The sequence below is a fragment of the Tasmannia lanceolata genome, unplaced genomic scaffold, assembly GCF_043159265.1.
Source record: "Tasmannia lanceolata isolate RefF3 unplaced genomic scaffold, GAP_Taslan_0.1 ptg000003l, whole genome shotgun sequence".
In the NCBI taxonomy this organism is placed as follows: Eukaryota; Viridiplantae; Streptophyta; class Magnoliopsida; order Canellales; family Winteraceae; genus Tasmannia; species Tasmannia lanceolata.
Window position 1 is genome coordinate 61,737,694 of NW_027518680.1, and position 27,993 is coordinate 61,765,686.

The 27,993-nt window shown below is 39.5% G+C and overlaps 1 protein-coding gene across 1 annotated transcript; it reads left to right on the forward strand.

Annotated features, from left to right (window-relative positions):
- The first annotated feature begins 1,830 nt into the window (after nucleotides 1-1,830).
- On the forward strand, nucleotides 1,831-27,776 carry HAT3.1 (Homeodomain-like protein with RING/FYVE/PHD-type zinc finger domain-containing protein). Its single transcript, XM_077368797.1, has 9 exons — nucleotides 1,831-2,040; nucleotides 3,725-4,552; nucleotides 17,159-17,324; nucleotides 17,464-17,587; nucleotides 17,697-17,803; nucleotides 18,201-18,779; nucleotides 24,688-25,086; nucleotides 26,757-26,846; nucleotides 26,933-27,776. The coding sequence occupies exons 2-9, from the start codon at nucleotides 3,984-3,986 to the stop codon at nucleotides 27,383-27,385; spliced, it is 2,487 nt and encodes an 828-aa protein (XP_077224912.1). The 5' UTR covers nucleotides 1,831-2,040; nucleotides 3,725-3,983; the 3' UTR covers nucleotides 27,386-27,776.
- The last annotated feature ends 217 nt before the right edge of the window (nucleotides 27,777-27,993 follow it).

Sequence of the window (27,993 nt, forward strand, 5' to 3'; positions counted from 1 at the left end):
AAATTCATTGCTTATCATGGTATCTGACCAGGTCGGTCGGACCTCAACTTGATCTCAACAGTCACTTTCGTTATCTAGTCATTTTTGTTGTATGGCGGATGACCAATCTAGTTGTTCTGCCCATGGCACCAAATTTTTGTTGGCCTCGTAGTTTTTGATTTTTCATGAACTAAACTAAAAAAAAAAATGTTCTCCTTTCTCCTCCGTTGCTGACTCTCATACAATCTTTGCTCAATTGCTTACAATTAGTCATGCACTGCTGCATGGTCCTTACATATCTAATCTCCTCGTATGTACCAACATGCTCGATTGGCTATCTGTCAACATTCGTCACCCCGTTTGCAACCCTCCCCCTCTACCTTTTGATTTGAGTTTCCGCATCTGCACTTCAGGATCAGTTGGTTGGAATTCATGACTCTCCACAAGATGTGGTTATGGAGGACAAACCAATAGATGGTTTGCCACCCCAAGAGGATGTTGTTATTGAAAATGCGAACCAGAATCCACATGAAGTGGAGGATGTAGTGGCACTAAGGAGATCTTCAAAAATAAGGAGACCGGCTATTTCTTCAGATTATAATTGTGTATCTTCACGAAGTTGACCAAGAGTGTGCGAAAGATGGAAACCCTTTGACGTTTTCATAAGCTATGAGTGGTGAGGATTCTAATTTGTGGCATGAGACCATAAAGGATGAATTAGAGTCTTGGCTAAGAATCAAGTCTAGGATCTTGTCGAATTGCCTAAAAGAGCTAAAGCCATTGGCTAATGACAAAAGAACCTAATACTTTTTTACAAAGAAAGAATAAAATGATGCAATTTATCTGCTATGTGTGCTTGGGAATTCTCTCTCTCCCTCTCTCTGTATACATATATGTGTGTATGATTTTGTAGGCAATAAAACCATTTATGGCTCACTTTAGTAGACAGAGAGATGGGGATGCGAAACTGAAGGGTGCCCAATTGGACCTGCATAATCAAAGTTAATTGCTTCTAACATCTCTAGTAGATCAACATGACCTTCCACGCATAATAACTCATTTATTGCAACCCTAATCATGTGCTTAATTTCATTTGTTGAACTTCCATTGATATCCAAGGAATTGAGATTTTGAGGAACTTGAAGATCTGATGTGATTTGGGGGCTTCATGATCTTCGTTTGGATGATTGCATGTGATTTTGTTTTGAAAATCTGTTAACATTGGGGCCTATTAACATTGGGGCCGAACAAATGAATGGTTTGGATCATCAAATGGAGTGGGCCCATGCGCGTGAAACCCATTAAGAACTCACATAATAAAATCCAATTGACCCAAACCCTAATCTCCTCCTATATTAAACAGCTCAAGCCCACAATTTGTATGGCTAGGATTGCGCGATGGAGATAGATTGAAAAATGTAACATCCCTTGCCCCTTAAACTGACACGTGGCTCATCAATACTTTGCCTGCCCTAGCAAACACGCGGCATCGCCAGAGTCGTGGGCAAGTCTAGAAACAGCCTTGGATTAATATTAATTAATAAAGGGAAGTGGTATATTCAACCCTTTTTCTACCTAGGACAGCCCTTTTCACTGTATTCAAGAATACTCATCTACAATAGAGGGGCTGTCTGAAATTAAAAAGAAGGAGAGAAAGGGTTGAATATATCAATTCACTTTAGCCTCCTTTTCTCCCCCGAGCCACCTTCTCTAGTGAATCTCTACTCTCTAGTCTATTGATGACTCGTCTTTTTACACTATGAGGGGGCGGTCTGGGGAAGAAAAGGGGGTGAATAAATGATTTCCCCATATGGATAGAAACTTAGCAAAGTAAAAATAAATGTGTGGCCTCCCCTCGACAAAGTAAGAGAAAGAGCGCTCGCAAATCCAGGGTTTGATCTCTTCTTTTTTTCTTCTGTTTTTCAGAGAGAGAGAGAGAGAGGCGGGAAAACATTAAATCCAATTAATTTCTCATTTGGATTCCGAAAGCCTTTCAGTTTTTTTTTCTCAGCTATTGAGCTTGGTTTTCTTGTTACCATCATCAGTTCCTTCTCTAAAAAGGTGCGTAAAAAAAAACCCTTTTAATCTTCTCTATCAATCTCTGTATCTTGTTTTTTGTTTGTAGATTTGGGTTTTTTATTTTTATTTTTTTAGTAGAGATCTAGTTTTTATGCCCTAAATATTTGGAAATGGTTGAGGTAATGGGTTAGAAGATCTCAGATTTCCAAACAATATGTGAGAATATGAAAAATATGATTTGGGTTGATTGGAACATACAGAAAAATTTCTATTTTTAGATTTTTCTTTCCATTTTGTACTTTTCCTGATTTGGGTTTTGTGGGTTGAGTGAATTTTTAAGATCTAGGATTGGGAAACATTAACATAATAGCAAACAGAAGTGGAGCAATGGGATATGAATGATTCATGAGGTACCCAGATGGAGCTGGGGAACCCTAGGGTCTAGAAAGTTATATTCATGAGTAACCAGATGGAACTGGGGAACCCTAGGGGTGTAGAGTTCCTATGGACTCCTTTGCTGTGGATGCAATCAAACCTGTAGGCCGTAGGTCTCTATGGATAATGGTGCAACTTGGGTTGGGTTGGGTTGAGATTTTACTTAAAAATGAACTGGAATCAACCCGAACACGACCCAATTTTATGCTAAAGGCTCAACCCAGATTTCTAAATATCGACCCGATTTGCAAGTTTGCAACCCTATCCGTGGATCCATGAACTTGAACTTTCTTGGTGTACAGCCCATAGTTGCATGCGGATAGGTTCTGGTTTTATAGAATATATTTGGGTTGAAGAATTGCTTTCAGTGAGTTATATTCTCAACCGAGTCCCACATAATAAGCTTGATGTTACTCTGTACGTGGTATGGAATAGCAGAAAGCCAGTTTTAGAGTATGGGATTGTCTGGCTCACGTCTAGTTGCTGGACGTGAAGACTCATTTCTAGTTTTTTACTCAGACCTTGTTTTTTCAACTGTTGATTTGTAGCATTTATAGATAAATTTTCATTCGGATGTAAATGGTGCAAATAGTGGCGCTAATGCCAATTGCAGAGATAGGAAAACATTTAAGATATTTAATCTTCGTCAACATGTTATGTGAGTCCATCCTAGTTGGATCGAAGGTGGGCCCACTTTTCATTTAAATGTGAAGACTCCCAAGAATTTCAAATTTCAAAACCTAATCATCATACTAGTGATGAGTCCTTGACTAATCACAGAAAGGGGAAATGTTTTTTAAGCAATATTAGTTTGCATTTCATTTCATTAATATCAGAATTATATTTGGTAGACAGCATGATTGAACTGCACAACAAAGTAAATGTATCTTATGCTTGTGATGTTAGATCGGCATGAGACCATTAATACATCGTAAGTCTATTTGGTATTAGCATAGAGTTGGAGTCCTTGGAGGGGAGACTGGTCATTGTACTTTCTTATACATTATTACATTGTACTTTTTTATTGACTTACTTCCAGACATGTGCGACAACTCATGTCACTAGGCGTTCGATCTGATCAAGCCACTATGGATGGCTTTCTTGCTTATGTGGTGGTTTCTAATTATGTTTCTGTACTTATTCTAGCTTTTCCCAATAAAATTTCATCATTTGCATATGTTTTCATACATTTCTGTGATTTTACAAGATTTCCACCGGACTATTTCTCCATTCTCATTGAATTGGGCTATCAGTTATTATCTTATTAATGTTCTTGTTTCGTATCTTGCAGGAATCTCAAGGATATAAAATCTGTGAACATCTTTGCTTGGAAGTTGCTTCTTAGTTTGAAAGGCTGATGTCAGTTGCAGTTCCTTGCCCTTTCAGGCAATACTTACTCTAGAAATAGAAGCTTCCACTTTGTTGCAGCATATTAGGCACATCATATGCCTGCTTAAAGTTTGTTGCATTTGATTTGTGGGTCTTACTAGATAGTTCTTTTTAGCCATTAAAAAAACCCTAGATAGTTCTATTTAGCTTACACTGAGCATATGGATGTTGCTTGTCCCGCCCAAGAAACTTGTCAGGGAAGGATAAGTTTAAGCCCAGAAAAAAATTCAAAGCAACTCAATCATGACAATGACTCTGAACATATGCATATAGGATCTGTGGAAGCTATGCTTGCAGGATCTGACTCTGTTGATCATGCTCAATTGAGACCTTCACCGGAAAATGCTCAAAATGTTGAGTCTGATGTCGTAAAAGGTGACTTGCAGCAAGCTGCATCAAAGCTATCTAGAAGGTCAGCTCATAAGGAAAAGATGGTTTCTTCAAAATATGGATGCAGAAAGTATACGTTAAGATCATCATTAGATGGTGTGAGAGTTCTTCGATCAAGATCAAGCAAGACCACTCATGACACCCCCGTTAATACAAATACCAACTCAGTACTTCTCAGTAATGAAAGAAGGGAAAAGAGAAAGAAGAGGAAAGAAACCAATCGAGCCGTGAAGGATGAATTCTCTAGAATCAAAAAACGCTTCAAATACTTACTGAATAGAATGACCTATGAGCAGAGTCTGATCGATGCATATTCTGGTGAAGGATGGAAAGGACAAAGGTTTGTGCACTAGTGCATGTCACTAACTTCTGATTTTCAATTTAATGACAATTGCTCCTCCCGTGTGTCTCTTAATTTTGTCTATTCAGTAACACTTATTTTTTCTTGAAAAAAACTGTCTGATTCTGTTAAAAAACCCGTACTCATTCTGTATTTATATCATGAAATTGTTCTGATGTTGCACTGACATTCTTGCTATGTTTTTTGACATGTGCTTGTGGTTATAAATATTGGTTGCACGATATAGGTGCAAAAATCCCACATTTGCCGAGGGTGTATTGGCTATTTTGGGCCAATACGAGGCTGTATCTGCTATATTGCCGCGTATCGGTTGACGTTACCAATGTGGATGGGTGTCATGCTGGTTCGCAACCATGTAATTTTTGGGTTGCATTCTCAAATCCCATTTTCAACATTTTTTTTCCATGTTTGACATTTCCCCATGGAGGATATCATCTCCATTTGTCTCAAATGATCTACTTTTGGTTAGGGAGTTAGTTGTAGGTCATAAACAACATGCATGATTCATTGAATTAAATATTTTTTATTTTTTCTATTTTCTATTTTTTTCAATCTTTTAATGTATGTTTCTTTCTCTCTGTTGTTTGATACTGATACATATTTCTAAAGTTAGATTGATGTATCTATGCATCTATTTGGTCAACATTTTTTTCTTTTTTACTGATACTTACATTTTTATAGTTTCATATTCCTTTCGCATTCTCATTTGATATATGCTGACATTGTGACTTTCAAGCCAGATCTCTAGAAGTCAGATCCTGGAGCTTGATCCATTTTTCTATGGGTCTGCATGCGTAGTTTTTGTTATTTTTTTCTATCTTTTCCATGATTTCATATTTGTCTTTCTTTTTATGTTTGACATCTTAACCTAGATCTGCGTGTAGTTGCGCTGTTTTCCAAGTTTTTTTCTTATTGTATTTAGCTTAATTTCGTTCTTTTCACTGAGTGCTAGACTGGAATTATTGTATTACTATTTATGCATCGTCTTCTAAAGTTCTAATCCTAGTGTAATGCTTTAGTATGTGTATGATTGTAACTTGTTGGGCAACTTGTTCTGGTTCTAAGTCTTACATTAAGATTTTTGAAACATGAGGTTTGTTAAACAAATATATGCCAGAAATGATTAGAAATAGAACTACATGTGAATCTATGGTAGAAACTAGAAACAATAAATATTCTTGTGTTTCTTTGGACTATGCAAACAAAAACAAGTTACTGGTGTCTCAGCTCATGTGTGATTCGTGTTGGCTGATATGCCTGATGTGTACCATTTTGCCCTCCGGATTATGTCGAGTTAAAACCAAGGTTTTAAATTTCGGTTTCGTTGTCGGTTTCATGTAAAAATATGATTATGATTTCGTTTTTTTTTTTATTTCGACCTAAATGTCTAAAATTTAGGTGTAAATTTCGTCGATTTCAGTGGAAATTTTGGTGGGAATTATAACATTTCAGTGGATCTATTTAAAATTTCAGTGGAAATTATGCAAAAAAGGCTAAAAATGAAATTTCGGTGACATTTCGGCGAAATGTCCCCTACATCTTGTAAAGAAACGACTTTATGTAAATTTTGTTTCGGTTGCGGCCAAAACCGAAATTGTGGCCAAAACCGAAATATTTCTTTCGTTTCGGCCAAAATTTAAAACCATGGTTAAAACCACGTATATGGCACTCTTGTAACTAAATTGCTTGGTTTTGGGAGATTTATGTTGTTGCACTTCAGTTTACATTGTTCATGCAGCTTGTTAGTTCTTTATGAGCCTTTGTACTTGAACTTTTGATCTAGGCCTATTGTTTTACTTTGTGTATAAAAAAATGCTTTCCCACGTCATAGGGATCCAACAAATCAATAGTCTTGTTTGCACATGTATGATATGTGGGACCCAAGGATGATCATTAAGATCATATCTTAATAATAATCATTTAGGTTGTGAACTCATAAATTTAAGCTCTCCTTTTTTTACCTCATAAAGTATTGGAATAAAAGCACGCATTTTCATATTCAGGCATGACATTTGCTATTTCTTCTGTTGCATACTGTTATAAAATCTGCATATCAAGTATTATTGCATATATCTACATACACATTATTTGTTTATTAAATATTCACACATACAGAAAAATATGCATACAACACACCAAGGTTGCCAGGGCGGGAATTGAAAGCGGGATTCGATTTGGGATTCGAAAGTGGGAATCGAAGGCTCCGGGGATGGTTGGGAGCGGGAATCGTGGGTTCGCCGGAGAGTCGCTGGGGATTTGCTGGGGAGTTGGGAATCGCCTGGGAATCACGGTTCACAAAATTGGGAATCGGGGTTCCGACGAATCCGAACCGCGATTCCCAATTTTCAGGTATCTGATTCGATTCCCGAATCCGATCCGCGTTTCGGGGAATCGGGATTCCCTAGTCCAGGGAACGAATCCTGCTTCCTTGCAACATACACACACACACACACACGCATATCTATAGACACACACACACACACAAATATTCGCTACTCACTTTGTTTTTTTACTTTTCTAATTGGATATTGATAGCATCTTGAATATTGTAACAGGTGTGAAAAGCTAATTAAGAAAGTGTAAAAGAAAATGATTGTTGTCATTATCATAATATGGTAGTGAGGATATCACTCCCCTATATATATATATATATATATATATATATATATATATATATATATATAGAGAGAGAGAGAGAGAGAGAGAGAGAGAGAGAGAGAGAGAGAGAGAGAGAGAGAGAGAGAGAAAGAGAGAACGGTTCCTACACATATGTGTAGAGAGTTCTCTACACACTAGCTTAAAATACAGTGGGGGCCCACATTGTTTGGGTGATCCAAGCCATCCATTTTAAAGGCCCTCACATAGATAGGGTGTCTACAAAAAATCAGATCCATAGGATCATCCCAACCCTACGATTTGTGGAGGTAAAATGGATGTCTTTAAACCTTCACAAATTAGTTCATTTTTTGCCTCCAAAGTTCGAATGGTTAGGATGATCCTATGGATCTGATTTTTTGTGGACACCCTATCTATGAGAGGGCCTTAAAAATGAATGGTTTGGATCACCCAAATAATGTGGCCCCCACTTTATTTTAAGCTAGTGTGTAGATAACTTATCTACACATGTGTGTAGGAACCGTTTTCACATATATATATATATATATATATATATATATATATATATATATATATATATATATATAGAGAGAGAGAGAGAGAGAGAGAGAGAGAGAGAGAGAGAGTTCCTGCGCTCGAGTGTAGGAAACAAGGGTGGGGCCACATTGTTGGGGTTATCCTAAGCATTCATTTGAAAGGCCCCATCATGGATGGGGTGTTTACCAAAAATCAACTTCATTGGGTCATCACAGGGGTCCATTTGTGGGGGTGAAAATGGACAGATACTGTTTGTCCACTAATCTGCCCATTTTTTCACCTCACAAATGGACATCCTAAGATGATCCAATGGTTCTGATTTTTGGTGGACACCCTATCCATGAAAGGGCCTTCCAAATGAATGCTTTGGATCCCCCCACCAATGTGGGCCGCCCATGTTTTTGCACTCGAGCGTATATATATATATATATATATATATATATATATATATATATATATATATATATATATACACACACACACACACACACACACACACCATCTCCATGTAGTTTGACTCATCCAACCCATTCATTCTATAGGACCTCACATAGATAGGGTGTTCCTAAGAAACCATCTCCATACCATAATCCTAACCATTCGATCTATACGAGCCTAATTTGTAGCCATCCATTTCAAAACCTCCACAAATCAAAACCCTAACCATAACCCATAATCCTAACCATAACCATAATCCTACTTATAACCTACAGAATGAATGGGTTGGATTAGTTAAACAACTAGAGGGCTGCTCAGGCTGCACGATACCTCAGAAACCTTTTCCCTCATAAACTACTATGGGAGATGGTGTATATATATATATATATATATATATATATATATAGGGAAAGGTGTGCGTACTCGGTCGAGTAGATAAGCTTATCTACTCGGTCGGGTTAAAAACAGTGGGGACCCACATTTTTGGGGTGATCCAAACCATTCATTTGAAAGGCCCTTACCTAGATAAGGTGTCCACAAAAAATCAGCCCCATAGAATCATCCTAACCCATCCAACAGTGGAGGGAAAAATGGGCAGATTTGTGGACAAGCTGTGTTTGTCCATTTTTCCCCATTTTTCCCTCCACTGTTGCATGGGTTAGGATGATCCTATGGGGCTGATTTTTTGTGGACACCCTATCTAGGTAAGGGCCTTTCAAATGAATGGTTTGGATCACCCCAAAAATGTGGGCCCCCACTGTTTTTAACCCGACCGAGTAAATAAGCTATCTACTCGACCGAGTACGCACACCTTTCCCATATATATATATACACCATCTCCCATAGTAGTTTATGAGGGAAAAGGTTTCTGAGGTATCGTGCAGCCTGAGCAGCCCTCTAGTTGTTTAACTAATCCAACCCATTCATTCTGTAGGTTATAAGTAGGATTATGGTTATGGTTAGGATTATGGGTTATGGTTAGGGTTTTGATTTGTGGAGGTTTTGAAATGGATGGCTACAAATTAGGCTCGTATAGATCGAATGGTTAGGATTATGGTATGGAGATGGTTTCTTAGGAACACCCTATCTATGTGAGGTCCTATAGAATGAATGGGTTGGATGAGTCAAACTACATGGAGATGGTGTGTGTGTGTGTGTGTGTGTGTGTGTGTGTGTGTATATATATATATATATATGAGAGAACATTTCCTACACACTTGTGTAGGTAAGTTACCTCCACACTACCTTAAAATACAGTGGGGGCCCACATTGTTTGGGTGATCCAAACAATTCATTTGAATGGTCCTCACATAGATAGGGTGTCCACAAAAAATCAGATCCATAGGATCATCCCAAACCCTACGATTTGTGGAGGTAAAATGGACGTGTATAAACCTTCACAAATTAGTCCATTTTTTGCCTCCATAGTTTGAATGGTTAGGATGATCCTATGGATCTGATTTTTTGTGGACACCCTATCTATGTGAGGACCATTCAAATGAATTGTTTGGATCACCCAAACAATGTGGGCCCTCACTGTATTTTAAGGTAGTGTGTAGGTAACTTACCTACACAAGTGTGTAGGAAATGTTCTCTCATATATATGTGTGTGTGTGTGTGGGGGGGGGGGGGGGGGGGGGCACGGTATCTGAGCTCAAGCTCAGATACCTTATCTGAGGTAGTCACTATAAATACGCCATCTCTCATGTTGTTTGTCTCCATTCACGCGTGCGACTGACCAGCCACGAAATGCCTTTTGCGATGGACGTTAACAATTCCCTATGTGTGTGCGTCGGTGCATGCGTACGCGCAGCTAGCTAGCTACAGTGCTACAAAAATTATATAACAATTATGATAAAATTCAATATATTATTCAGACGAATAATAGTTCGGTTTTAATTTTAAATGGTATGGTATATTGGTATTCAAACTCTTACTTACGATCATCACTCTACTAAACACTTATTTGATTGCGTAGTTTTAGCTTTTGAAGGATTGTAATGGCCTTTTACAGCTAATTAGTAGAGTTTAAAATGAAGAAAGGAGATCCATTTAGAACTTTTTGTGTTATTTTTGCAAGGGCGAAACTGCAGGCCCATTTTTTTTCTTTTTCTTGTTTTTTACTACTGGAAAGAATTGGACATCTCATATATTGCTAGAATCAATACACTAAGCAGGGTTGGGCCTTTAGCTCAACAGTTGAGGCTTTGTAACTCGTCCTTGAGGTCACAGGTTCGATCCCGGTTGACCAAAAAATAATCAATACACTAAGGATCAAATGGACAAGGGTCTCCTACCTTTATTAACCAGGAATTTATATAAGAACCCATGACGACACCTTAAATTTTATTAATACGATAAAAGAGTACAAAGTGGGGGGACATACTACATTACCTCCAGATTCACAAAACTAATAACAAAGAAACTTAGAGGCGCACTCAATGAATAGAGCAATAGTGGAGAGGGACTCCTTAAATGTGATAAAATGGTTGAAGGGGAGTCTCTCCCTTCCATGGCGGTTTGTGTCGTGGCTTGATGAAATCAAAGATCAAATGGAGGGGTCTTCTATTCCTTTTACTCATGTCAGAAGGTCTGCTAATTCGGAGGCGGACAGGGAATCCAGCATGAATCTCTTGGGCTATTTGATTTTCTCTCCCCTTGACAGTCCCTGTTGTATTTCCGCATTTTTCTTTTCTTTTCTTCCTTGTTGTCCCTTGCTCTTGACCTCCTCGGTCAGGGCGTCTTTGCCTCTGTCTCTCTTCTTCTCTTTAATGAAATCTTTATCATTAAAAAAAAAAAATACTGAAGAAACTTACCATCTATGAATACTTGGAATGCCCAAGGAGTCACATCTTGCGAAACCCCTAGCTAGGTTTGGAAGATCTCTCCACTGCTAGAATACCCTATTATTCTTCCTCTCGCTTGCAAAATTAGCAAGATGACCGGCCACCTGGTTTCCTTCTCTAAATTCATGCGAAAAATAAAGTTTCAAGTGTTGTTGAAGGAGATTAAGTTCTTTCCAGTTGTGCTGTATTTATTTTTTTGAAAATTTACAATTTTATTGGTACTATGGAAATTACATTGGGGACCAACGATCCCAACTTGCAATACATAGAATCAATTAAGGATGGCCAGGAGCATACTTCTAAACCAGTTAAAACCAAAGAAGAAAATCTACTAATTCATCCGCTACAGTGAGGACCACCCATCCATGCACTGTCCTCCTGCCGAGTCTTCATCACTCCCCCAAAACTCCATAGCACTACCCCAAGGCCTCCATCCGACCTAATCCAGCGAAAAGTGCCAAAATTGGGGCCTCTCATGCAAGGCTTTCCTCGAGACAGACTTGTCATCACCATTTAGATAGTCATTTAGTTTGGTGATCTATGCAAGCCATCAAAGCCCGAAGAGACTCAACCATGCTATGCTTAATCTGGGTCTCTAGCAGATATACAACCCCAAAAAACGGGATCAGGACTTTCAAAGGGTCGCTGATCACCAAACCTTCCTCCACCATATGGCAGCCTATCGCCTTAATGTGGAAACGATTTTGTCGCCCTCCGATACAAAATCCGATCCCCAAGTTTCCGGTGAAGTCCTAGAACAAAATAGAGACGGAGAGCTAACGACTTAGCGAAGCTGGCCTTCCCGGTTCCTCAAGGAAAGCCATTCCTACTTTGTTAAGGATCCTGTATTCAAAACTAGATGGAGAAGGCCTTTTAATAGCAAAGCGAGTATAGAGCCTTGGAACCTCCACTCTTAAGGAGGAGAGCTATGAGTCTGACAATGCGCCTCCCTAGCAACCAATAAATACAAAAATCAAAAGATCCAGCTACTTTTAATTGTCAAGTCTTTTCTAACCCTGGGAACCCTAGCTATAGATTTAGCTATAGATAGGGCCAAATCTAGGAGGCATGGAATAGAACTTTAAGAGTAATCAGTCTGCTAAATTTTTTCTCTACACCTGATTTGGAATTCAAGATAGAGCTTTTCGTATTCATAATTAATTGATATTGGGAACTTTAAACTCCTAACTGGGAAGGTTGAGAAACCGCCAGGGGCGCGATTGACGAAATTCTTCCTGACGTGTGGAACAAACTTCCGTCTGATGTGAGGGGTAGGTTTCTTGGGATTTACCAACGATCCCAGAAAATATTCATGCCTCTGTTGAGGTCCCATCATGCATTTTTCTAGAATGACTAACGGCCCCATCTCAGGCCTCCTAGCAAAGAACTTTGAATTTGAATTTGAATTCCCAATGGGGCCCAACGGTTCACTAGGTAGTGGCCTTGAGGTCGCCGGAAGCCGGTCCGCCGCTAAGGAGGAACCTAATTCCTGTACGGTAGATTCAGGGGTTTCCTTCGAGAGCTCAACCCTAATGGGATAGACCTGGTCAAAGATTTTGAGCTTTACACCAGAGTCAGGGAAGAGCTATCGAGGGCTAGAATCTTAGCCGAGACGAAGCTCATACAATTTTGATGGTTGCCCTCCATCTTGGTTTCTACAACCTTGCCAAATAGGCCCCCTAAAGCCTCCACCGTGGAAACAACCCAAGCATGCAAAGGGATGCCATAAAAACGAATCCAAAGCTCCCCCTCTCCTTGAATAAATTCCTCTGTCCATGGTGAGAGGGAGAGCAGATGGTTGTCCAAGGCCACAGGTCCCTTAGTAATGATTTGTGAAGCCCGCGCTTCTGATTCAAACATGAAAAGAACTTCATCCTTTGAAAGTAAAGAAGGGCAATGTAACGATGGGACTCCCCAGGACACTTATGCCCATTTCCACAACTCCTACAAATACTCATTATGGTTTTTCTTTTTCCCGACCAAGCAGGAGCTGAGAGAACTTAATCGCACATCTATTTCCTGCCCTGAAATAGATAAAATTGAGATCGCGGAGTTTCTGCTGCTATAAATTTTACCCGAATCAGGCCACAAACTATCTTCATCATCCTTAGTTTGCGCCTTAGGAGATCAAGGAACCCATTTTAATGATGATATGGTCGAATGACACCATCGACATTCAACCCTCCATTTATAGTTTAGGTATTGACAAGGAGAGTAAAACCATGCCCCAAGCCTTTTATCTTGGACATGTTTGGGTCTCCCTCGAGATACTCCTTCCTCACCCCAAAGAGGAGGAGGGGAGGAAGTCAATCTAGCTTGTAAGCATCTTTTGCAATTAAACCGCCATCCAAAGTTATGATAGTGACAATTAGGGCATTGCCAATCCTCTTTCCTCTTCTTTCCCTTCTCCATTTTCACACCCACCTTCCAGTTGTGCTTTATAAACCAAGGGGTTTCCTTATTAGTAGAAATCATATCAATAAGGACCTTACTATCAAATTCCACCCAAACATTCGAGAAACCAAAGGTTTTACAGTATCTAAGGCCATAGTAGTGAGACAAAGCAATGATAGTCTTATCTTCAAAATTTCTAATGACTCCACCAACACCACCAGATAAACCAGGATTGCCCTTAGAAGCCCCCATCGATATTTAATTTACAATCTCCTATCTGTGGCTTGTCCCAACACACACGGATAACTCTAAGCACTTTTAATGGTTTAGGAATAATCTCCATGATGCCTAGAGCAATCTTCTCCCAAGAGGAGCAATCAAAATATTGACAAAAAGAACTAGCAAGCGTCTTCTCCCAGTTAGTCATGACCTTAATTAGAAAGCCGATTGGCTTAAAGGAACCCTCCATGCGCCTATTGCATCTCTCTCGCCATATCTCCTAGGTAATGAGCGAAGGAATTATCTTTAAAACAAACCCATTGTTATTCTACCTCTCCTCTTAGAGAGCTCAAACCATTGAAGCATAATAGAATTAATAGAATAGAATTAATAGACTGGTTTTCAGTTTGAGGGGCACCAAGATAGTTTGCAAAGTAGTTCTACATCGACCGAGGCACAACACTATCAATGAAGACATGATTTAGGCCCTCTTCCCTTGGCCCGGCACAAGGGGTCTCGTAGCTTGCGCATGAAAGGTTGCGGAAGTTGGCATCTCAAGAAAACCTGGAGTTATGGGGCAAAAAGGTGTCTAACATTTAGATATCCCAGATAAGGTTTGTAGGACATGTGAGTCACGGGAATCAATATCAACACTATCAATGAAGACATGATTTAGGTCCTCTTCCCTTGCCCCGGCGCAAGGGGTCTTATAGCTTGCGCACGAAAGATTGCGGGAGTTGGCATCTCAAAAAACGCACGAAAGATTGCGGGAGTTGGCATCTCAAAAAACCCTGGAGTTAGGGGGCAAAAAGAAAAAGGTGTCTAACATTTAGATATCCCAGATAAGGTTTGTAGGAATTGTGCATCACTGGAATTAATAATTTAACTGATAGCAATGAATAAAATCAAAATTCTTTGCACACAAAAGAAGTGGGACTGGTTGGGAGCAAATATGAACAATGGGATATATCTAGAATTAGAGGAAGCCTATGCAAAACCCTAAAAAACTTGTTTGATTTATTTATTTATCTTTTGAGAAACAAATGATTCATAAGAAGGCGAAAAGAAATATGAATGGGGGATGCGCTACCCTAAAAAATAGAAAACAGGAGAAGGAAAACTAAGAAAAATAAGCGAACCATGTCCAAAAACTACAATCCAATGGTCATGATTAAAGAATTGTAGGAAGTCTATGCGAAATTTTCAAAATCTTGTTTATTTTTTTATTTTATTTTTTGAGAAGCAAATGGGATTCATAAGAAGGGGAAAGGAAATTGTAAGATCCCACATTGGAAAGGGAGAGAAAGTTACTGGGACATATATGTGAACTCTCTTGTTCCCTGTGTAGATGCTTTTTCAGCATCTCCAAGGGGCGGGCACCACGGAGTGGGTCAGGCACGGTTAGTGCTGCTGGAAAACAAAACTACCCAGAACCGAACAATATCTACACAGTGGGGTCTGGGCGTGACAAAATGGTATCAGAGCCGTACCTCCTACAGTACGTTGTGCTAGCAAGGACACTTTCCCTTGAGGGCGATGGATTGTAAGATCCCACATCGGAAAGGGAGAGAAAGTTCCTGGGCTATGTATATGAACTCTCCTTATCCCTGTCTAGACTCATTTTCAGCACCTCCAGGGGGCGGGCACGGTTAGTGCTGCTGGAAAACAAAACCTTGGAGGGTGGGAAAACCCAGAACGGACAATGTTTACACGGTGGAGTCGGGGTGTGACATAAATACAAGTGAAGGACGTGTTGGCCCCAAAAAAGAGAAAATAGAAGAAAGGAAAACAAGTGAAATAACTAACCCTGCCTAGAAACTGCTTCAAAAGAGGAAACTACATTGTGGATTGGAAGAAGAAAGGTCAGATTCTAGCCAGACAAGTTTGGAGCTGCATCCTTTGCAGGTTTGGAATGAGTTGTGTGTTCCCTTCTCTCCCCGGTCTCTTGGATGGGTGGTCGTTGGTGCCTTGGAAGAAGAAAGGTCGGATTCTTTGGAACGTTTCTTTCCTTGCTACATTGTGGGTACTTTGGAAAGAAAGGAATGCCAGAATCTTTGATTGAGTATGTTTGTCAGAGTAATTGCTCATACTATATCTTGCGTGAAATCTCTACCCTGCTTTAAGTTTGTATCAGGCTATGATCTTTGGCATGGATGGAGGGAGATCTGCTTCACTGCAGAACATCGACCTCAAGTCTTGGGATCCTCCGCCTCAATGGTTCCTAAAGCTCAATTTGATGGTTCTAGCTAAAGCAATCTCGAACCGGCTGGCATTGGAGGTGTTCTTAGGGATGCCGACGTTGAGGTAACCTAGGCCTTTGCTGGATCAGTCAGGGTCTCAGATGCTAGTGAGGCAGAGGTCCAAACCGCCTTTCAGGGATTAAAATGCTTGGACAGAGGCTCCTTGGATCGGATGATTGTGGAGGGAGACTCCCTCATCATCATCCGTTGGGTTCATGGGGCTCTTGTTCCCCTTGGAAATTCGCTCAGTTCTCTGATGAGATTCAGGATTTAGTGGGTGGTTCATCTATTGCTTTTATTCATATCAGGAGATCGGCTAACTCAGTGGCGGACAAATTAGCGAGGATGGGTGTTCAGGAGGAGGGACTCGAGATGGTTAACTATCTTCCCGCTTGATCTATTATCTACTTTTCTTGTCTTTTATTTAGTTTATTATGTTTCTTTCAAGGTTTGACCACCTAGGTCTTTCCTTTTCATAATGAAATTTGCCACCATTCAAAAAAAAAAAAAAACAGAGAGGAAACTAGAACCCAATGGTCAATCCGTATATCTTGACCCTTTATGTGGCTAAAGGTCGTGATTAAAGCATGGCTAAGGTCCCTTGCCAAGTCACATGTCTCCAAAATATTGATTATTTATTTTCCATGGGCCGCGACATGATCTTAACACCAAAGCATTCACGATAATGAGATGTCTCCCACCCAAAAAGATCTTGAACTCTGACTTGAGGATGCAAATGCCAAAGTGTGGCTTGACTAGAATCTACCAAAAAAATAGGACTGGAGTTCACCTCGACAACATCCCTATTGCCATTTCAAAAAATGCTAGCAATGCTTGTGGGTCCTTTTTTTGATAGGTAACCTGGGATTGAACTTTCGACCTTAGGGTTGAAGAACAAGGGCTTAGCCATTAAGCTAGAGGCTCAATCCCATGCTTGTGGGTCTTGTCCTACGCTCATAAATGAATTCTTTTACTCTTTACAATATTGCATGTGATACACAATACACAGATCATTTGCTGTTAAAATATTTACAATCAACGAATTCCTAAAAATTGTTGTCTATGTTGATGTCTCATTTGCATTTAATTCATTGAATTGCTACATGAAAGTCTTGATTTTTTATTTGTCTTCTCTATTTTTCTGATTTTCAGTTGCCCATATCCATGTCCTGCAGCTTCTTTCTCATTCCTATTTAACTGTTGCAAGTGATGCTGTATATTTTTCATGGAGCTATTTATGCATGAATTTTGTGTGCCTGTTATTCTTATATAATAGTTGTTTCTTAAAATTACAGCCTAGAGAAAATAAGGCCTGAGAAGGAGCTTCAACGTGCCAAATCTGAGATTTTGCGATGCAAATTGCAAATCCGTGATTTATTTCAACGTCTCTATACTTTATGTTCTGAGGGGAAGCTTCAGGGATCATTGTTTGACTCGGACGGACAAATTAACAGTGAGGATGTATGTGAAGCCTTTGACCTTCAGATTTTTCTTACTCTTTTACAAAAATCTCTACTCGGGTTTGTTGTAGTGAAGTGATAATTCTGTTAAACACTTCAAGGACAGATAAATGCTAAGTCGTCCATCCACTTAATGGCAGATATTTTGTGCCAAATGCGGATCCAAAGACTTATCTCCTGACAATGATATTATTCTATGTGATGGTGTTTGTGACCGTGGCTTTCACCAGATGTGTTTAGAACCTCCATTGCTCAATGAAAAAAGTAATATTCACACTCTTTACGTGAATAATGATAGTTAAACTTCTAATATGTTGTTGCATGGGGAAGATATTTTAAATTTATGCTTCCTTCTTGATTATTTTTCATGCAGTTCCTCCTGGAGATTGGCTATGCCCTGGATGTGATTGCAAAGTAGATTGCATTGACTTGCTTAATGACTACCAAGGAACCAACCTTTCCATTGTGGACAGCTGGGAGGTGAGTTCAAAAGATTTACTCTGCCCTATAGTTTGTTGTTACACTGCAGCGTATTGTGCTGGAGCCTTTTTCGCATGAGGAATAATTTTGACCATGGATTTAAATTTCGGTTTCAGAAACCGTAATTAACAACCGAAATTCGGAAAAAAAAATTGAATTTTAAATTTAATCCGAAATATTGGATTAAAAGTAAAATTAAAAAAAAAAAAGGTTTTGTGCATTTTCGGTTTCGGTCCCAACCGAATTCTGAAATATCTGTATTGCGGCCGAAATTTAAAACCTTGGTTTGACTTAGAGATTGTTAATCTTAGAATCCTCAATTTTTTTTTGAATGAGAATCCTCAATTATTTTCTCCAATTATTTTCTGACGGCAACTTTGGCTTCTTTCATGTGCAGAAGGTTTTTCCCGAGGCAGCTGCCATTTCATCTGGCGATAGGCAGTACGACGACCTTGGGTTACCATCAGATGATTCAGAGGATAATGATTATGACCCCAACGGTCCAAATCATGATGAGAAGGTTTTGAAGGAAGGTTCTTCTACTAAGGAATCTGATTTTACCTCTGCATCTGATGACTCAAAGGCTTCAACCAGAGACGAGAAACCTGGGCAGCCTTCATTTTCCTCTGATGATTCGGAGGACAATGATTATGACCCTAATGGTCCCGACCCTGATACTGATGAAAAGGTTCAAAATGAAGTGTCGGGTTCTGATGAATCTGACTTTACATCTGACTCTGAAGATTTGGATGCTTTAATCAAGGATAATGAGCATTCTGGCGTAGATGAAGTTCCTGTATCCTCATCACTTGGTCATTCTGAGCCTGTGACCATTTCTGCTGAAGGAAGACTCAAAATGGATACAAAAGAGAAACAATTGGTAAACTCTGAGCTGCTGTCCATATTGGAGCCAAATGCTTTACTTGTTTCTAGGAAAAGGCACCGAGAACGGCTGGATTACAAGAAGCTGCACGATGTAAGCTTAATTTAATATCCTCATTGTCCATCTCCTTGACCCATTGTACAAGTGGAACATGTTTGGTGATTGGATCTATTCATCTTGTGGGCCACCATGAGCTTGTTACATCATGATCGTGTCCATCTGTTCAGATGTGTGTTCTTAGACTCCTGAAATTTCAGTTCTTATTCACAGATCTTGATTGAGCAGATGGGATCACAGTTAGCATGGGAGTGTATAGGTTTGACATTTCTTGGTGGCCTGCAAGATGAATGGTTCTGAGCACCACACTTGCATGCCACGTATGGCGGGCACATGAGCAAGGTTTTAAATTTCGGTTTCTGTTTCGGCCCCGAAATTTTGGCCGAAATCCTGAAATTTCGGCTAAAATTCGGAAAAACAAAAGTATTAATATTTTATTTCAAAATTTCGGAAAAATAGTATATTGCAAATGAGAAGTTAAAAAGTGTTGAATAACATATATTAGGGTGATTTTGTCATTACTTGTAATCTTAGAGGTCTTGTAGTCATTGTACATTGGATGTCCTATTTAGGCCTATATATACATCATTTACATGAGCTCCCTAGTGGAGACTCTCCATCTCTCCGTTCCTCTTTTTCTTCCTCTCTTCTACCTGTAACTCCATTTCTAACTTGGTATCGGAGCAAAGATCCTAGGAAGGGAAAGAAGGAAAGAAGAAGTGTTTATCTTCACTCCATCTCTCTTGTCTCTCTCACTCATCTACCTCTCTTCCTCCTTCCTTTTTAGTTTGGTTTTCTCGGCAAACCCTTCTCTTTTGTTGTCAAATCCCTAAAATTTCTATGTTTTTTTTCCATAAAATCCTTTGTTTTTCGTCACCGTAACCCTCGTATCCTATTTTATCTCCGTGCGATAAACCAAGAACCCTTCTTTATCTCTCTCTGCTACTATCTCTCTCAAATCTCTCCGTGTATCTCACCCCCTTGCGATTTCTTTTCATTACATAATTGCATCATGCTCCTCCTTAATCGCATGATGCAATCCCAACAACAATTTTTTAAAAATATTATCTCTGTGTATCCTCCTTAATCGCATGATGCGATTACACTCCTTGTGCTTACTCTTAATCGCATCGTGCGATTAGGTTCCTTCTCCTTGTTTCTAATCGCAAGATGTGATTAACCCTAATCCTCCTCCATGCAATTACTCCCGTTTTGGGTATACGTCTCCTTCTCTCTGTGTTACTCACCTTGTTTGCGGACAACCCTATTCATCCTTTCTCATATGCCGTAAGTCTCCCAAACCCTATCGGGTTGTCTTGTTGCTGTCATCTCCTTCTTTCCATTGTCTTCTATTTCTTTTGTCTTGTTCTTCAAGGCGCACACCAAGTGTTCGATGAAATGTCCGAGAGATTTGTGGTGTCTTATTTGTCTTTGTTTCATTGCAAGTTGAAGGTATTCGACCTTCAACTTGAGGGGGAATGTTGTCATGTAGTTCTTGTGTCTTTCTTTAGGGGGAGTGTCTATGAAGCACGGGTACTCTCCGGAGGCCCATGCACCCGTATTGGGCGTGGGTACTCTCCGAGTACGCACCCAAACATCATCGAGAGGATGAGGGCATACACGGGCGCATCCGCACTCTTCGGAGGCCCACACACCATGCACCCGTATTGGTGATGTTAATTGTTCTCAATCAAATTGTTTGAATTCTTTAACAAAAGATGTTATTGTTATTTGATTGTTCTCCAATTAAATTATTTGAATTCTTTAACAAAATATTTAATTTTTATAAATATACAATAAAATATAAAATTATATTATATTCAACGTACCCCCAAAGTACCTGTATCCTTTTTCTTTTTTTTTTTAAATCACGTATCTACGTGCCTGTATCCTTTTTTTTATTTAAATCACGTATCTACGTACCTGTATCGTGTCATACCCGCACCCCGTACCCGTATCCGTGCCTCATAGGGGACTGTTGTCTTTTTCTTAGTATTGTTTTCTTTGAGGAGTGTTGTTCTTTCTCTTATGGTTGTGTCTTTTCTTGAGGGAGAGTGCTATCGTCTTCTCCTCATGTTCTTCGTTCGTCCCCTGGGCGGTTGTTATCGACTGCCTTGTCGTCTTATTTACTTGTCTTGTCATCTCTGGCCTCATGTAGTTTCACCCGAGGAGGTGTGTTGTGTTCTCCTTATGGCTCTGTTCACTTGCGTTCCCTGGAAAGCAAATCAGTGGAAAACAGCCTCTTTTTTCCTTAACAAGACTTTGACAAGACAGAATTCTGGTGTTCACTTGCTTTCCAGGGAAAATAGAATTACACATGTGGAATTTCTGCAATAAGTCAAAAAATGACATGGAAAAGCCCATTTTCCCCCCTTTTAGGGATTCCATTTCCGACCAAAAACACACGGATTTCGTTTCCCTGGAAAACTAGTGCAAAACGAAGGGCAAGCAGTTTCCCTGGAAACCTTTTCTTGCGCAAGTGAACAGTCCAGAAACAGTCAAGGGAAACCTTTTCCTGCACAGATTCCCTGGATTTCTTTTCCTAATGCCACGTCAGATTCCCAGGAAACATTTTCTTTTCCTTTCCCGGGAAAACAAGTGAACAGAGCTTATGTTCTTCGCCATGTTCGTTGTTTCCTTTCCATGTTCATTGTTTCCTTTTACGTATTAGTTTCCAGCTTTATGCCTTATCTTTTCCGGATGATGGTTTCCCATTGTTGGTCGGCTCTCTTATAGGTCATATCTTCGTTTTCCCGTCGACCACTCTTTTCCGGGTGATGGTATCCTCATCGTTGATCGGCCCTCTTACAGGTGATGACTTTGTTTTTTCTTGGCGCAATTTTACGCATTAGTTTCCGGTTTTATGCCTTATCTTTTCCAAACGATAGTTTCCCCACCGTTGGTCGACTCTCTTACAGGCGACGACTTCGTTTTCCCTTCGACCTCTCTTTTTCGACTTCGTTTTCCTAATCATTAGTCAGTTCTCTTACAAGCCACGCCTTCGTTTCCCGTCGGCCTTTTTTCCTGGTGATGGTGTCCCCATCGTTGGTCAGCTCTTTTCACGCGACGATGTTCATGCCGTTGACCTTGTCTCCAGACGATGTTGTCCCCATCGTTGGTTGGTTATCTTTCCCCTTCTTTTCTCCCTATATCTTCAGGCGACGATGTTCATGCCGTCGACCTTATCACCCAGATGATAGTTTATCATTGGTTGGTTATCTTCTCCTTTTCTTCTTCTCTCCAAGCAATGGTTTTCCGTCGACCTTGTCTTCGATGGTTTCCCCATCGGTGGTTATCTTCTCTCGGCATTATGCTGCGTAGTTGGTGTTCCCGCTCGTGGTGCTTCGCCATTGCTCATGTGTGCACCTTTGGTGTGCCTATTTTGCTCGATGGATCACTGCTATTTCCCTGCCGAGGTGTCACCGTTCGATCATTCATGGTTTGCAGATGTATTTGTTGGGCTCTCATTCAGGGGAGGCCCTATTTTTTATCGCTCTCGTCGTCATGCTACTTCAGGGGGAGCTGCTCTTTTTTTATGACTATTGATCTCGATGTTGTTCATGGTGGCTGTTGTCTTTTGTTTATGCTTTTCATTATGTATTTACAACATCATCTTGAGGAGTGCCATACTAAGCTAGATGTGTGTATGAGTTTATTGTACTTTTTTTGTTAGTCTTAGTTGGTTGTTGTAGTCTACTTTGTAGCAAGCTGGAATTCCATAGTATATACACTCCAACTTGAGGGGGAGTGTTGACTAACATGTATTCAAGTAATTTAGTCATTACTTGTAGTCTTAGGGGTATTGTAGTCATTGTACATTGGATGCCCTATTTGGGCCTTTATATACATCATTTACATTCGGAGCTCCTTAGTGGAGACTTTGCATCTCTCCATTCCTCTTCTTCTTCCTCTCTTCTAACCCTAACTCCATTTCTAACAAAAAGGATACTTTGGTGAAATATATTAGTATTCCTCTTATTTACGACAAGGTGCCTAGTGGTAAGGTTTTAAATTTCGGTTTCAGTTTTGGTTGGCACGGAAACAAAAACATTTCGGTTTCGGTGGAAATTTCAGTGGAAATCTTGTAAAATCACGGAAACGTATGGATACATATGCAAATGATGAAATTTTTTTATCCTTTAAAAAACATATGCAGATGATGAAATTTTAAGACGAAACTTTGGGAAATGCTTGGATTTCTAATAAGAACAAATACATACTTAGAAACATCTCATAAGCAGCAAAGCCATCCATAATGGCTTAATCGCATTGAACACCTAGTGACATGCGTTGTTGTGCATGTCTAGAATTGTAATGTCAATAAAGAAGTACAATGTAATGACGTATAAGAAAGTACAATGACGAGTCTCCCACTAATGACCCCAACTATATGTCAGGACCACATATGCATAAGCAGCAAAACCATCCATAATGGCTTAATCGCATTGAACACCTAGTGACATGCGTTGTCGTGCATGTCTAGAACTGTAAAGTCAATAAAGAAGTACAATGTAATAAAGTATAAGAAAGTACAATGACCAGTCTCCCACTAAGGACCCCAACTATATGTCAGGACCACATAGAGTTACGAGATATTATTGGTCCCATACTGTTTTGACTTCTCATGCATAAGATACGGTTACTTTCTTGTGCAGATCAATGATGTTGCATGCCAAATATCATTCTCTACACTAATGAAATGAAAGTAAACGCAAATAATAACACTCAAAGGGACCCACTTTCATATACAATAAAATCATAGCCCTTACAATATCTTCGGCAAGGGCCCTTCCATGCTTCAGATTTGTGTCTGCCTATGATTTATGGCATTGGTAGAAGGAATATGCCAGAGTTCAAAACAGGTACCCAGACCGTGTAAGTTTTGGGAGCTTCCTGCCCTAGGCTTCTTGAAGTTGAATTTTGACGGACCTAGCATAGGAAACTTAGGGCCATCTGGAATTGGGGGAGCACTAACAGGCGAGAATGGATTAGTGAGGTGGGTATTGGCGAGATCCATAGGGGAGGCTGATTCAAGTGAAGCAGAAGTGCGCGCAGCCCACCAAGGAATAAAGCTCCTTGAGAATGAAGTTATGGATAGAGCGGTGGTGGAAGGGGACTCTCTTAATGTAATCCGATGGCTTAGAGGCTCCCACCCCAATCCATGTAGATTTGCTACTTTTTTCAATGAAATTCAAGACAAAGTGGGCGAATCAAGCATTTCATTCAAGCATGTAAGAAGATCTGCAAATGGTGCTGCCTTAGGCTAGCTAAGGATGCCGTATTGATTTAGGGTTTGGTGATGTTTGACTACCTCCCTCTTTGATTTCTTTATCCCCTCCTACCCCTTTGGGGGATGCTCTTGTATCTTCTCTGTAGTTTTTAGCCTTTATGCTTGCACTGACCATCTCGGTCTTTGCTTGCTATCAATGAAATCCATTACCATTTAAAAAAAAAAAAGAACGAAGGAACAACAAAAAATGAAAGTAAACTGAGATGTGGATAATTTCTTTTGAATAGTAGGGACTTGCTGAGGTGCATACCAGCCGTTCGAAGTCCGGATGATCGTGATCCACGGCCGTATTTATCGGATCGTGCAGATCAAAGGCCGGCCGAGTACATCAAAGCCATGATGATGGGAAATGAGGATCCATCACCATGTCAATTCTTGATGAGCTTAAGGGTGTAAGTAGGCCCTTTGTTTCATCTATTGTAGTGCTTCTCCAATAATAGAAAATAGAAACCAGTGTAACTGTGCTGAAACCAGTGTAACTGTGCTTAAGGGCCTACTTACATGTCTTCTGTATTTGTTTTTCGTAAATTGTTAATTAGCATTATCATAGAATTGACTCATGCAATTTGTTTCGTGTTGAATTCGTCTGTATTGTGCTTGCCTTCTGTTTCTCTGCACTCACTCATCCCTGTTATTATCTCCTTATTTATGAAGGATGCATATGGAAATGTTGATTCCGATTCCGGTGAGGATGAAGACTGGTCTGATGTTCCTTCCAATTCAAGTGATGATGAAGACTGGACTGAGATGAATGCACAAAACAATGTGAAGAATAATCATGTTGGAGGAGGCAATGTTATTTCATCTAGTAGAAATGCTCAAACTATTCCAAGTGTGAATCAATCTGAAACTCCCCAATGCAAGTCTCAACAGATGGATGGATTACCAGAGCTAAAGTTAAACCAGTCAGGAGAGACCAAAAATACTCCACAAAGAGAAGTTCAACCAAAGATGAAAAATGAAGGTGCAAATTATTCATTACTTATATCGCATTCTATTGGAAATAAAGTTGGCACACCAGGCCCGAGAAGTTTTGGAAAAGAAATATCTCAGGTACTTAGCTTTCTGTTCTGGATGCTATGCTTATTTCCTGAATTCAGGTGGCATATGATTGTTCTTTTTTTTTTTTCTTGAGAATTAACTTTATTATATATCCAAGAGTCAAAATAAAACGGGGACAAGATGTCCCCTACATCCAGAGAGAAATAAAATCTCTACACCCAGTGGGCAGATGAAGCACCCAATAAAGCAAAAATATGAGTATAATCAAATATCCCCAGCTCCACATCCTGATCCAGGTACCACCGGATATTGCCGAATAGTCATCACCTCCAGTGTAACACCCTCCTTTGCCAAATGGTCGTCCTCTTCATCTTGCCAAAAGGTCGGCATATGATTGTTTTTTATCTTGCCTTCAGTTTTGAAACACAAATCATTGAGTGGTTCTTGAAAAAGGTGATAGATTATAAAGAAGTCATGCAAGTTCTTGTATGGGAAGTCTTTAGGTTTGGAAAAGCAGTCTTTTTGTTTTATCTAGGAAAGTTTTGGACAACAACATGCGTACTTGTTTTTATTTATTTATGAGTTGTAACTAGTTTAAGAAAGTTTTTTATAGTTGTTTTCTGTGGTTGATTAAGGGTGATCAATTGCTAGGTAGGAGCATTGTTTTGAGAGTGTTGGAGGTCTCTATATTTCTTGTCCATCTCAGGAAGCACTGGGTTGTATGTAAGTGGTTTGGCTTGATTGTGTAGTCTTTTACCAGAGAAAAACGGTTTTTTTTAAAAAACTAGAGTGAAATGTGTCATGTTGCCATGAGTGAATTTTCCAGGTTTTGATGTTAATTTATTTCAAAGGTTAGCATAATGGCATGCTAAGGTGCATTTTGGTTACGGTTTGTTATATTCTGCATAAAGTGGTCTAATATTTGATGTTGCTTGAGTTTATACCCGATAAGTTGAGCTTTTACATTTTATTTATCATTGTTATGTATGACCATTATCATTTTTTATTATTTGATGAGTTGTCAGCTTTGATTTGAGCAACTCTAATTTAGCTATTGGTAATTTGACATTTTTCCTTGAGTCCTTTCGCACACCTCATTACAAAGGCTAGATTTGAGCAACTCAATTTTAGTTATTGGCAACTTGACATTTTTCCAGGTTCTTAAAGTCATTTTGTCATTAAATAGACGCTCAACTTCAATGTTTTATGGATAAAGCAACAAATAGCAATGCCAAGTTCTGAATAGGCTATCATTGACACTGCCCAAATGAAAAGTTTCTTTGTCGGGGCTTTCAGAAAGGATACCCACAGCTGAAGCCCTACGTGTCTGTATGATATGCATGTGATGCAGCAAAAGAGAATGTGCCATGCATGAGATGAGCAGACTATGTAGTGGGAGCCTCTACTGGAGCCATGATTACTACTAGGGGTGTTTATTTCTTGAATATGGCTCACTGAAAATTATTTCCTATTGTTCTCCATTATTACGTTATAAGCTCACCAGAACAGAGAAGTCCTGACAGTTCACAAGACATGAAAATTCTTGACAATGTGAGCCAATAGTAATGAATGAATTTTTACAATTTGGAGCACGTCCTCCAAGTTGATGTAACCTGTTCTGCACTGTCATTGTTCTCCCTTTAGCATTGCAAGGTTAAACAATGTTTCCTTATTTATTTATTTTTTTGGATAGTACCTGACAAGGTCAAACGTCTATGCAGAAACTTTGTGAATCCTTGAAGGTAAACATATACCCAACCCGAGAGACCAAAGAAAATTTGTCGAAAGAACTAGGAATCACGGTTCAACAGGTTTGCTTTTCTACCCTTCATATTTTACACTAATTACTAAAAACCAGCATGACTAGTTCTTCTCTTTTGTTTTTTGCTTGGACTAGGTTAGCAGATGGTTCGAGAATGCTCGTAGAAGCTTGCGCCTTTCAGCCAAAGAAAAAGATACTGCAAACAATGCCACCATTCTCACCAAAAACAATGGAAAGGATCTGGAGTCCAAAGCAGAAACATCCATGAAAAACTCTACTAACAATGAGAGTCAATTGAATAAAACAGACATTGTTGATGTTGTTGTGACTGAACATGAGAACAGGGAAGGGGAGGCAAGCAAACAGTTGGCCGAGGAAAGTGATCTGCGAAAGAGGGAAGAGTTAAAAAAGAGAAAAAAGGATATGTTAGATCAAGTTTCAGAAGAACCCATCAAGGATGGGAAACTGATAAAGGGTATGCCAGCTGATTCCCCAAGTGCTATATTTATTCAAAACAATGGCCAAAGCAAAAACCCAGAACTTACACCGTCACGGATTCAGACTAGAAGTAGAAAATCCATCACATAGACTGTTGGATTTTCAGTGGCTCCCCTCCAAAGAACTCTTAGAAGCTCTGACTAAATTCATTGTCCTTGCCATGACTTTGTTTGCTGGGAACTACTACCGTCTGTTTTGTACATGCAGAGTGTTTCTAATGGGTACTTAAAAAGTTAAAAGTTTGTTTCTCTTCCAGAATTGGAAGAGATGGGAGCAGCTCAAGCACAGTGATAAGTTCAATGTATGTTAACAAGCCTGACATTGTAATGTTGACACAACTGCTGTATCCTTTGAACTAGATTTTTTTTACATTTCTTCATTTACTCTCTCTTAGGAACCAAGTTTTTAACATCCGATAAAAATACCATTATATGTTTTGCATTAAAGGTAATTTTAGCCGATAACTACTACTTTTTAAGTACTTTTTCTTGTTCTTTCTTCATAGTTCTCCGCACTTCAGTCATCATTTTCTCTGCCAGATGATATTCAGATCACCATGACCACGGGTTTAAAACTGTGTTGTCATGCTAAGGAATGTGATTCAAAAACTTATTTATGCATTTTGATCACTTTGTGGCTGGCTGGCTTTTTTTTTTTTGATAAAAATGCCATTATATGTTTTTTCATTTAGGCCATGT

Coding starts and splice junctions, on each gene's coding strand:
- HAT3.1 (XM_077368797.1), top strand. CDS start 3,984: ATGGATGTTGCTTGTCCCGCCCAAGAAACTTGTCAGGGAAGGATAAGT. Junction 4,553..17,158: donor GAAGGATGGAAAGGACAAAG/GTTTGTGCACTA, acceptor TTAAAATTACAG/CCTAGAGAAAATAAGGCCTG. Junction 18,780..24,687: donor ATTACAAGAAGCTGCACGAT/GTAAGCTTAATT, acceptor TTATTTATGAAG/GATGCATATGGAAATGTTGA.